This window comes from Oratosquilla oratoria, chromosome 9 (genome assembly GCF_046742065.1).
Source record: "Oratosquilla oratoria isolate Oo_2021 chromosome 9, ASM4674206v1, whole genome shotgun sequence".
Taxonomy (NCBI): Eukaryota; Metazoa; Arthropoda; class Malacostraca; order Stomatopoda; family Squillidae; genus Oratosquilla; species Oratosquilla oratoria.
Genome location: NC_134785.1, coordinates 50,987,523 through 51,000,466, shown reverse-complemented (window position 1 = coordinate 51,000,466; position 12,944 = coordinate 50,987,523). Strand labels below are relative to the sequence as shown.

General features: G+C 40.5%; 1 protein-coding gene across 1 annotated transcript in view; it reads left to right on the top strand.

Moving 5' to 3' along the window:
- Nucleotides 1-12,944, top strand: part of LOC143028399 (sushi, von Willebrand factor type A, EGF and pentraxin domain-containing protein 1-like) — a 161,421-nt gene that overhangs the window by 28,017 nt on the left and 120,460 nt on the right. Inside the window, exons 9-13 of the mRNA XM_076190411.1 lie at nucleotides 315-494; nucleotides 797-991; nucleotides 2,349-2,450; nucleotides 2,932-3,078; nucleotides 7,517-7,638. Of these exons, the coding sequence (XP_076046526.1) occupies nucleotides 315-494; nucleotides 797-991; nucleotides 2,349-2,450; nucleotides 2,932-3,078; nucleotides 7,517-7,638 (746 nt within the window). The remainder of the gene's footprint in view (nucleotides 1-314; nucleotides 495-796; nucleotides 992-2,348; nucleotides 2,451-2,931; nucleotides 3,079-7,516; nucleotides 7,639-12,944) is intronic.

Genomic DNA, 12,944 nt, shown 5'->3' with positions numbered 1-12,944 from the left:
AATCATGGGATTCCCCACTGATCAAAATTTAAATTCATTAATAGTTTTTGATTTAGCTATTTCTTCATATAAGCAACTTTGCAGATTACACCTGTACAGAAAAATGTGTTTGTTTGAATTCTTTTTGCATCTTGCTTTTTCAGTTACCATGACATTTTGCTGATCTTCAGTTATTTACCATGACTTCTTGTTGCTTTTCCATCCATAAATAGAGATCTCCATAAATTTTGTCCCATGTGTATACATGTTTATACTGCACCATGATGGATTTTTTCTGCACAGAGTATCAATTAATTTTCTAAATCCTTGTACAGTGAAATCATGTCCAGCACTGAAGTCACCTAAAAATGGAGTGATGGTATGCACACGTCAGGCCTCAATTATGGACACAGAGTGTCATTTTGCTTGTGACCCTGGCTACTTGTTAGTTGGCTCCAAAATGAGAACATGTCTGCCAGTAGCCATGTGGGATGGTATCCCAGCCTACTGTAAACGTAAGCAGCAGCTATCACAATGTGGTTTTAATGTTATATTATTTTACTTACATGGTGTTGATCAACACAGATCTTTTATATAACCTATATGTAATATATATATTCCTCTTCAAAATTGTTGTTGCCACAATTAGTTCAGTTTATTGATGAAAAGAAAAAAATTAGATTTCAGTTTTTTTTTTTTATCATGTTGCTTATACGAAATTGGTAAAGGATTGAATGATTTTTATAAACCATGTAATTACTATTTTGGCAATTCTGTATTTTATATAATTTACCAACTTTTTTTTTTTTTTTTTTAGCAATTTACTGCCAACCTCTGCCAAAACTTCGACATGGAACTGCGAAGCCATCAACTTGTCTAACCAGCAAGTCAAAATATGGTACACGCTGTGAATTTAAATGTGAAGATGGCTATCAGCTACAAGGCTCATACAAAGCTACTTGTGTGGATCCAGGAGTATGGACCAATGAAGAGAAATGGCCCCGATGTGTTGGTGAGTTTACATATTTACAGTGCATACTGAGTGCCACCTTTCAGTTCTTAGTTTCAGCAATTATAATATTTTAGTGATGTATTGGTGTGACATGTTGGATTTACCAATAGGCTAGTCTTGATTCATGTCAAATGCAACATCTACCAGTGACTGCTATTTACCCTGCAATCAGGGCACACAGGGCAAAAATTATAGCTTTTGCTACCACTAAGCAACTTACATACTCCTAACCACCTTTCTTCACTAATGTTTTTGCATGCTTTATATGCAACAGTCTTTTAACCCCCGTGTAAGGGGGAAAAAGCCTTTGGTATATGTATGTATGTATATATGCAACAGACTTAGATAAATACGTTGTCTTTTCTAATATTGTATATTAGTTTTTGATGTTTATTGTTATTCTGTTTAACTTTATTACTTAATTATAAAAGGTTTATTTTACAACTTTACATACTAAGTTAACATTAATCCTAATGCCAGTTACCACAATATTTCTTGATTTTCAGAATTCTTAACTTCTTTTTTTCTGTTACCCCTCCATTACCCCTGAAAAATGGTTGTATTACCCTCCCCAGGGGGTAATTTATCCCCAGTTTGGGAACCACTGACTTAGGGGGTTCAAATTTTGCCCTAGTTTTAGGAACTGGTTTACTTGAAGTGTATCACTCTTACCTCTATTACTTTCCACTCATCTACATGGATTTGTCAACACTGCATAAACTAGTTACAAAACAGCGTGCCAGGTACATAACCTATTACCCTGGATATCAAACACAACCACAATCTTCTATACATTTAACAGCATCACAACCCCCACCTTAATAACACCAATCAAATAAAGTACAGACACAAAGTAAACTGGATGTAAAGAAATTGGTTTTGTCTTATGCTTCCACATTCTTTGAATTTGAATTTGAGCTGGAAGAGGAAGGCTCAATCTCATTCATGAATATGAGACTTATCATCTACTAAAGGAGAATTAAACTGCAGGAAGAAAGTAGCCAAATCTTGACTACACTGAAGGATAAGGATACCGAAGCAGTTAGGTGTTAAAAAGATAAAAAAAAAAAATGATAGAGAAGCAGGGAAAAGTAATGGAAGCACAGAAATAATGATGATCAAATGAGAATGAATCGTTTAATTTAAAAGATCATTGTGGAGCAGCAGAAAAGGGAGGAACTAGGTAGAATGGAAGAAATAGTGGTGAAACTCCTAAAAAAGAGGGAATCTATAATTCAGAGGTGTTTATGGAGGAATGTTTGTAGTTCCACATGCTTGTTTTTTATTCTAATCATATTGATTTGTTTCTCATTTTCTTTCATTGCAGTATGTTTTATCTTTTACTTTCTTTGAACAGATATACAGCCCCCAGGCATAGTATGTCCAAAGAACATTACTGCCAACACAGAACCCAGGGAGAACTATGCCAATGTTACATGGGAGCCTGCAAAAGCCAAAGGTAATCAACAATGATTTCTAACAATTTTCATAAGATTAGTCTCTGACATAAATGAATACTGTGTGGCTCTGTAAAATCCTTAATGTATTGACCACATATAACTATGGAAGTGTAGGTGAAGGAAGAATACAGAGTTGGGTAAGTGCTGTTTATTGCTCCAATGTTTTAGCAGTATGGTCTCCCTCAGAAAATTGATTGCAGATAACATAGATCTAACCTTATATCTTTCTGGAAAGGTTACCATTTTATCAGGGCACTTCACAGGCCATTTTGGAGATCCTGACACATGTTCCATCTTCTTTATTTTACTTACTGTTAGGCTGCTTGCCACTTTTGATAGACAAAACCTTCTCTGTTATTATTGCTTACATTAGTGTTAATACATATAGCTTCATATGTCCTTCCAATCTCCTTACAAGGAAATCATTGAAGCTGCATATATTAGTGACCTAAAATTTCTTGTCTTCTTTTACAAACTCAGATAACTCTAGGGTTGATGTGAAACTTTCAACCATCCCCGCCACAACGCAGCCAATGCTACTTCGACTCGGAACCCACGTAATCACTTATTTGGCTATCGATTCCCAAGGCAATAAGGCATCCTGTCAGTTTGGCATCACTGTTATAGGTAAACATGTTTGTGTATATAGTTACATTATAAGGTATTTTAGTGTCTGTTTCTTCCTTCAGGGATGGAATGGGTGGAAATGATTTTATGCCTTTCCCTTTTTGGCTACCTCCCTTATAAGGGGGAAAAAGCCTTGGTATATGTATGTTCTTCCTTCAGCACTAAGCACGAACATTTTGAAGGAACCATCGACTTTCTCTTGTCTAACCTACTCAGTCAACTTTTAATCTATCTATATACCAAGGGCCTCTTCCTTATTATCGAGGTAGCCAACCAAGGTATGCACCAACCCCACTCCCATCCATCACCCATTCATCTTAGTTCCTCATGGATGAAAAGTCATCCATGTCTCCTGCCTACTACCTGGGTTAGAAGCAACATAACAAGACACAACACATCCACAGGAGGGCCAGCCACTCCATTTACATGGCAACCCTCCCTCCCTGTCCCCTCATGCAAAAAATAAAGAAGACAAGGAGAAATCCTTCAGGCTGTGTCAAATAACCATACATAACCATTCTCCACTCACACCTATCCATTGCTTTCTTCATTCCATGCTCAACAGATATTTCCCTCCTACTTAGAGCAAAGCCCCATTCATCCCATTCAACCGTATCAGTTTTGGTCTTCCCCTCAAATTCACTCCATCCATCTATCCTTTCCAATTTTTTTTCTTTTTGCCGGTCATTCTTCACTAATTTTTTTCTGTGCCCAAAACATTCCAAAAACCTTTCATCAGTCCTATCTGCCAGCTCTATACCATCACTACACCTCCCTTTTTTCTAGACTCTCCACATGATACCCATCTAACCCAGGTGCCTTGCCCACTCTCATCATTTTCATAACTGCTTTCACCTCATCTTTTCTTATTTCTCCCCATTTTCCTCATCATAGTCATTTTCTTAGCACCTCCCACTGCAACCACCTTTCCCTCCCTATCCTCCTTCACATTCAGCAACTCCCTAAAATGCTCTGCACATCTTCCTTTTACTATCACCTCTTCCATTATCATATCTCCATCTGCATCTTTTACCTTTTCTTCTCTACTTGATTCACCTCCACTTCCTCTCTTAATTTCCTTCCAAAACATCTTTTTATTATTTTCAATAATGTCATATTCTTCCTTGATTTTACATCTGCTCTCCTTTTTGCCTCCTTTATCTTAAGCTTTACTTCTCTTCTTTTTTTCTTTAAAACCTCACATTTGTTTCTCTTGTCCTATTTTGCAACCAGTCTGTGAATGCTTGTTTTTTCTCTTTTACAACTTTTGTTGCTTCATCATCCCATCGCTCACTACCCTTTCATCTATTTCCTCCTATCCTCCTTGTTCCACACACCATCTCTGCACTCTCCTAGCTCTACTCTATCCTTCAATTCCTCCCACTCTTCTCTCAGTTTCTTGTACTCCTTTTCCATCTCATTTAAACAGTTCACTATAAGCACCTCCCTACCCTCTGTCATTTTCCTCTTTCTCCATCTATCCTTCACTCTAAATTTACCTTCCACCAAAAAATTATCTGATATTCCCCACTCTTTCCCCTAAAAACATGTACATCCAAAACTCTTTTTACTATTCTCCTGGATACCACTGTATAGTCCATTAAAGCCCTATCTACCACCCTTCCATCCACCACCCTCTCCCATGTGTACTTATGTTTGACTTTCTTCCTAAACACTGTTCTAGCTGTAATCAATTCTCTAAACACATCTCCACCATCAACTCTCCACTACAATTTTTTCCTGGAACTCCACACTTTTCAACCATACTGTCTATTGGTTCATCTCCTACCTTAGCATTGAGATCTCCCAGTACAAATACATTGATATTTCTCTCTAAGCCCTCTGTGCACTCATTTAAATCTATCCAAAAAGCCTCCATTTCCTCTATGCTTTTCTCACTACCAGGTCCATATGCTCTTCCAAAGACCCACATTTATCTTCCCAGTTTCACCTTTATCCACATTAACCTTGAAGAAACCTCCTTCCACTCCACCACATACTACTTATCTCTTCACTTACTAATATAGCCACATCTTCTCTCCCTCGTCCTCTCTTCACCCCTGACACCTTCCCAACAACACTCCCAAACTCAAACTCAGCCCTTCCTTTCAATTTAAATTCATTCAGTGCCAACACATCCATCTTTCTTCTCATAAACATACTGCCTATCTCTTCCCTTTTACTTTCATCTGTACCAGAGGTAAATACAATTAGGTAAATACAGAAAATTTTCTCCTTTCTACCTGTCTTAAGTTGCAAGTCTATGCCCTGTACAGTGCTGTAGGCACAATCATCCCTCTTTGCATCCATTCCCAGATACCTATTTCTCATGACACTTTTTATTGCTCTAAGACAAATACTTACTGCCCTCACTCTACAGTTTACTCCACCCCCATTCCTCCATTTCACATGACATATGACTTGAAAATCTTAAAATTATCCACTTCTAACCTCTCTCCCCCAAACTTAGCTCCAACTTACTGCCACCCTCACCCCTTGTACAGCTCATCACCTTGCTTTTATCCACATTCACTTTCAACTTTCTCCTATTGCATACCTTCCCAAACTCTGTCACTAACTGCCCTCTGACCCTGCCACAAGCACAGTGTCATCCACAAACAACAGGCTCACCCTCCCATTTTTCTCCACTCTCTAACCATCTCCAAACTCCTTCCCATTACCCTCGCATTTACCTTCCACACCACATTGAGCAGCCATGTTGACATGACACAGCCCTGACATAGCACCACCTTCACCTCAAACCACTTGCTCTCACCTTTCCTTATCCTAACACAAGCTCTAATGTAAAAAGTTTTGATTGAACTTAACAGCTTTCCCGTAATCCCACATATCAGCAGCACCTCCCACAATGTGTTCTTGTCTATCCTATCATCAGCCCCCTCCAAATCCATAAAGGCCCAAAAAGCATCCTTACTTTTGGCCAAAAACTTTTTGCAAATCTACCTTACCACAAAAATTTGATCTCAACACTCTCTACCTTTCATAAACCCACATTGCTCCTCAACAATTATTCTCTCTATTCCTCTCTTAATCCTCTCAATTAACACTCCCATATGCCTTTCCAGCTATGCTCAACAAACTGATCCCTCTAAAACTACTACAGTCCCATTTGTCCCATTTTCCTTTGTAAAATAGAACAATACACTCTTCCAGTCCTCTGTAACACATCCCTCCCTTAGACTTACATTAAATAACCTCACTAACCAATTCACTATAAGTGTACTTCTCTTTTTCAGACACTTTCCATGACATACATCCAGTCCATGTACTGTACCAGCTCTCATAATTTTCAAAGTTCCTTGTATATCATCTTTTGTCACTTTCCTCTCCCATCACTGTCATTTTCTTAGCTCCTCCCATTTTCTTAGCTCCTCCCACTGCCACAACTAATCCCTCCCTAACCCTCTCCACATTCAGCAACTCTGTAAATGACTTTACCTATCTATATTGTTTAGTGATATGTTTTTATATCTATGATGTGCAAAACCAGCATGCATTCAGACCATCTTTAGAAAAATGCTTCCAGACTTTTATCATGTTATTCAGCAGATTTATAATGAATATTGATATCATTGGCAATGCAGAAAAACCCAGAGCAGTGGGCGTGATACAGGGGTGACCCATCATCCAGGAGGGGAAAAAAGCTCATGATATATAGATACATAGGTAGCTAGATTGGCAGTGCACACTACTCAATATAAATCTGAAAACATATTCAGATTGTGCATCTGAAATATTTCTACAGACAAAGTTAGACCAAAAGGGAGCCGTAGCTACCTATATCTACCAAAACATGTCTGAAATGTTGTTTACAGACTAGAGCTTTCATAAAATTCAACATGCCATTACCCATAAGTCAGATAAACTTTAGAAAATACACTAGATTGACCTAATGTATGTACAGTATCCTCATGGGACTATTCAGCCAAACGGTCTAGGGAATGATAACAAGTGTCCTCAAGGATGGGCATTGTGTAATGCTCATGGAGAATTTTATTCAGTTCCTCTGGATCTAAACATACCTGAATGTCACTATTTTTCTTTAAGGTATTTCCACCAGTATTGGAATCTTTAATCAGGTGGAACAACTTACACCATGGATAAGTCAATTAATAAGTACCACAAGGAAAAATGGTGATATTTGGGTATGTTTTGACCCAAAGGAACTGAATAAAGTTTTTCTCTGTGAACATTACAAAGTGCCCATCCTTGAGGACACTGTACATGAATTAGGTCAGTCTAGTGTATTTTCTAAATTTGATCTGACTTCAGGGTAATAGCATATTGAGCTTGATAAAAGCTCTTGGCTGTAAACAACATTCCAGATATGTTTTGGTAGGCTCTTCACCACTTCTCCCAATCTCCTTTCGTTTCCCATTTCTGTACCTTTCTGTTCATGACATCTCTGCTCCATCAGATGATGAACCTCCACGCATCGACTTGTGTGAATCTCCTCCAGTTTTCCTGAGTAGTGAGAAGGTGGTTGATGTATACTGGGAGGAGCCAATATTCTCTGACAATTCAGGAGGTAAAATAAAGGTAAAGGTTTAACTTTTTCACTAGGGCTTATAAGTATACAGCCATCAAATCAGGAGTTTTGTGCAATTTCAAATTTATCTGATGGCATTTTTTCCTTGTCATTTAAAAGATCTTTAATTGTTCATTGTAAATATAACAAAAATTAACATGAGAATCAAGTAATTATTTGTAGAATAACCAGTATCATTAGCCCTTCAATTACAACTTTGTTAGATGCAAGAAATGATAGACTGCATTTATTATAATCTGTGGAACCACTGATGGGTAGTATGTGGTGATCCTGCAAGATGGACAGCAAAGCTGTGCATTTTCAAAATCTGTCAACTCCATCATAACACTAGGTCTTCAGACTGGGCTCAGGACCTCTTGCTCTCATCTTCAACTGTATTTCTTATACTTTTTCTCACATGGAAATCTGACAACTGGCAATTGCTCCCCTACTTTCAGCTGATGGTAGAAACAATCTCACACCAATACAACACAGATAACATTCCAAAGTTTCTTCTCAGAGATACTCTGTGGGAGGGACCACTGTGGGACTGCAGGCTTTCTTCCAAGTGACACTTGAGGCAACAATAATCATCATCATCATCATCATCATCATCATCATCATCATCATCATCATCATCATCATCGTTGTTATTATTATTATTGTTATTATATCCACTTCATTTAATTGGCAACTCCCACCCCTATCCCCTCATGCAGAAAAAGAGAAGACAGGAAGAAATCTCTTCAGGTTTTGTCAAAATATCATTCATGTATGACCACTCCATATCCTCCCCCTTGCCCCATCCCCCACCCACTCTTTTCCATGCACCACAATACTACACAGCCACCCTCCACTCACCCCTATATCCTGCCATCTCCCTTTCTTTATTAACAGACATTCCGCTCTTGCTTAATGCCCTTTTTACCCCATTCATTCATCTCATTATCGGTCATCCCCTCCAGTTCACTCCCCCCACCTTTGCCTCCCACACCTTGTTTACTAATCTTTCTTCACTCATCCTTTCTGTGTGTCCAAACCATCCCAATACTCTTTCATCAGCCCTATCTGCCATCTCGTTTACCACCCTGGTCGCCTCCTCACCTCCTCGTTGCTCACACTATCCAACCTTGTAACTCCTATCATACTTCTCAGACATTTCATCACAAACATGTTTGTTGTCGTGCGTGGCGTGGTTGGAGTGAAAGACATTTGAGTTTTTCTTCTTTAATGTCTCATCCTAGTCTGATGCAACAATTGCTTGTAAGCCCAGAGGAAAACTCTGGAGGATTGCCAGATCTCCCTAGCTAAAGTTATAGAAGGCAAAAGGGGCATTCTCCACGAAGGAGTGCCCAATGAAAAACATGGAGAAAGGTGGCACTCTTGAGGGTTGCCCAAAAAAGGGGGTTTTGATGTGAAGACTGTTGTATATGACCTTTGACCCTGTTCATGTCGCATTGACTGGAGTTTGTTTAGAGTGTCCTGTAGCCGCTCTGATATAAGGGCCCTAGCCTGTCTGCTCTCGCTGTCCCGTGCTTGGCTGAGAAGGCCTCTTGTTGTCTCATCATTCCATGAAAGAAATTGTCCAACGCCTCACATTGGCTCAGCCAGCTACCATCACCGTCCCAGTGACTCTATACTTATAGAATTAAAGAAAAGAAAAGAAAAGATAATTTGATGGAGCCCAAAGGGATTTCTCCCCATCTTCTCTTTTTCTGCATGAGGGGACAGAGATGGTGGGTCACTGATAAAATGAAGTGGCCTTGCTGTGGATGTGCTGTGTCTTGCGGCACTTCTTCTGACCCAGGGCAGTGGGCAAGATGCAGGGATGACTCATCATCCAGGAGGAGCCAAGATAAGAGGGAGGGAGGGAGATGAATGGGAGTGGAGAATGTGGGGGGTGGAATGGATGGGAGTGGTTTTTATGACTTTGTTTATTAGCTATCTCCTTTGTAAGGGGGAAAAGCTTTTGGCATATATATGTATGTATGTATGTATGTATGGGTCGCCGATTAAATGAAGCGGCCTTGCTGTGGATGTGCTGTGTCTTGCGACACTGCTTCTGACCCAGGGCGGTGGGCAAGGTGCAGGGATGACCCGTCATCCAGGAGGTGCTCAGATGAGAGGGAGGGTGGGAGGGGTGTGGAGTGTATTTAGGGATGAAATGGGTGGGAGTGTTTTTATGCCTTTCCCTTTTTGGCTACCTCCCTTGAAAGGGGGAAAAAGCCTTGGTATATGTATGTATGTATGTATGTATGTATGTACCAGGGAGGTAGTCAAAAAACAAAGGTATAAAATCCAGTCCCTCCCATTGTATCCCCACATACTCCACTCCCATTCACCCCCCTCCTTTCCTCTTGGCTCCTCCTGGATGATGGGTCATCCCTGCATCTTGACCACTGCCCTGGGTCAGAAGCAGTGTCGCAAGACACATATGTATCTAGTGAAAAGTTCCGCTTTACAAAGGAAAGGGGGACAAGTGTTAGTCTAGTAGTTACAGAGGGATCAGCTTATTGAGTGTAGTTGGGAAGGCTTATGGGAGGGTCTTGATTGAGAGGATTAGAAGAGGAACAGAGGGAGTAATTGGTGAGGAACAGTGTGGTTTTAGGACAGGTAGGGGATGTGTAGATCAGATTTTTGTGGTAAGACAGATATGTAAGAAAGCTATAGGAAAAGGTGAGGATGTTTTTTGGGCTTTTATGGATCTGGAAAAGGCTTACAACAGGGTAGACAGGAAGGCACTGTGGGAGGTACTGCAGATATATGGGATAGGAAGAAAGCTGTTAAAAGCAGTCAAGAGATTTTACGAGAGTAGTAGAGTTTGCGTTAGGATTAGAAATGGAGGGAGTGAATGGTTTGAGGTAAAGGTGGGACTTCATCAGGGGTGTGTTATGTCGCCCTGGCTGTTCAATCTTTACATGGATGGGGTGGTGCGAGAGGTGAATGCAAGGGTAGTGGGTCAGGGGTTGGAGATGGTTAAAGAAAATGGAGAAAAGTGGTAGGTGAGCCAGTTGTTGTTTGCTGACGACACTGTGCTTGTAGCAGGATCAGAGGAGGGATTGAGGAAGTTAGTGACAGAGTTTGAGAAGGTGTATGAAAGAAGGAAGCTGAAGATAAATGTGGGGAAAAGTAAGTTGATGAAATGTACAAGGGGAGAGAGTGACAGTAGGCTGGAAGTGAGCATTAAGGGTGAGAAACTGGAGGAAGTGGATAATTTCTGATACTTGAGTGCGAATGTGACAGGAAAGGGAGGAGTGGGGGTGGAGGTAGAATGTAGATTGAGAGAAGCGAGTAAATGTCTTGGTGGATTAAAAAATGTAATGAGAAATAGACATCTGGGAATGGATGCTAAGAGGAGGTTATATGAAGGAGTGATTGTGCCAACAGGAATGTATGGGGCAGAAACATGGAACATGAGAGAAGAAGAGAGAAGGAGTTTGAATGTGTTTGAGATGAAATGTCTGAAAAGTATGATAGGGGTTACTAGGCTAGATAGAGTGAGAAATGAGGAGGTGAGGAGGAGAACAGGGGTGGAAAGGGAGCTGGGAGATAGGGTTGATGAAAGAGTATTGGGATGGTTTGGACACATGGAAAGAATGAGTGAAGAAAGATTAGTAAAAGAAGTGTGGAAGGCGGAGATGGGGGGAGTGAATATGAGGGGGCGTCCTAGGATGAAATGGATGGATGGGGTGAAAGGGGCTTTACAAAAGAGAGGAATGTCTGTAGAGGAAGGACGGAAGAGGACAGAAGACAGGGGTGAATGGAGAAGGGTTGTGTATAGATGAAGCTGTGATGCATGAGGGGGAGTGGGTGGGGATGGGGGGTGAGGAAGGTATGAGAAAAAATTTGACACAGCCCAAAGGGATTTCTCCCTGTCTTCTCATTTTCTGCATGAGGGGACGGAGAGAGGGGTCGCTGAATTTATAAAGCGGCCTTGCTGTAGATGTGCTGTGTCTTGCAACTCTGCTTCTGACCCAGGGCAGTGGATAGGATGCAGGGATGACCTGTCATCCAGGAGGTGCTAAGATAGGAGGGAGGGAGGAGGGTGGAGGGGAGTGGAATATATGGGAAATGAAATGGGTGGAAGTGATTTCTATGCCTTTTTCTTTTTGGCTACCCCCCGTGTAAGGGGGAAAAAGCCTTTGGTTTATGTATGTATATATAATGTCCATTTGGAGAGCTTAAAGAAACTCCAACCATGTAAAGTCTTAGCTTCTTTTGAGACTATTCTGTACTGACAAAATTCCAGTGGACAAAAAAACAAAACAAAACAATAATACCTAAAAGAAAGGAAGAAAAATAACATCCCACAAATGCCTTTTTTTTTTTTTTGGGGGGGGGGGGCTGGTACCTGCTCAGACCTCTACCTTGCCAGTGGTCTGGAACTGTTCATACATGTTGTATTTACCTAGTTGTATTTTGCAGGAAGGAGAGCTATGCTCGTGGTGTCCCGCCTTTGTATCTCGCAGTTTCTAGTTTGCTTTTAAACTCATGAATGGTTTTTGCACACACTATTTCCTTGTTCAGTTTGTTCCAAGTGTCTACCACTCTATGTGGAAAACTGTTTTTCTTCAGATCTCTTCTGTAGCTATGTTTTTTGATAGTGTTAATGGTATGCCACTGCAGTGACGATACCCAGAGGAAGTTAATGTATCACACACAATGATGTCAAAGTCACCTCAAGTCTGAGGTGAGCTGTGGTTGGGGGTCATTACATAGAGTGGATGTCCTTCCTGTCCTTTGCACCACAGCCAGGTTTTGAACAGATATTGAATTCATCACACGGTTACCAGATGTGTGCTCTACCAACTGAGCCATGGTGGGTCCCCTGTAGAAGGTTGTGAAAGGGAGGGGTTTTGGCACTTTCATAGAACCCAAGATGATGAGTTCTGAAGGTCATGAATGGGAGAAGTCGACACTCTTAAACAACCAAGGACAAGATGTGGTGCAAAGTCTACCACCCTTGGTTGTGCAGGCTTGCATGTAGACATTTTACTGCATGCACAGAACACTGGTTTGGCTTGATCTATAATATTTGTATAAGTGTGTAGCAATACAAATTCATAGAATATAGATTTTAAAGATTGGGCTTTCTCTGAATGGATGAGCCCATTCTAATTTTAGAAGAGTTAGTAATAATAGTAACCTTGGTTGCTCCAATCTAACAACCCATGACATACTAGTGCCTTGATGCATGGTGTAAAAACCACTTGACGAAGAACTGTTGTGTCTTCTTAACAATTTGGGGATGCTAACATCTTAACCATTCATTGTGAATAGCAGACATAGCACTAGCACCTCAGCAAAACTAATTTTC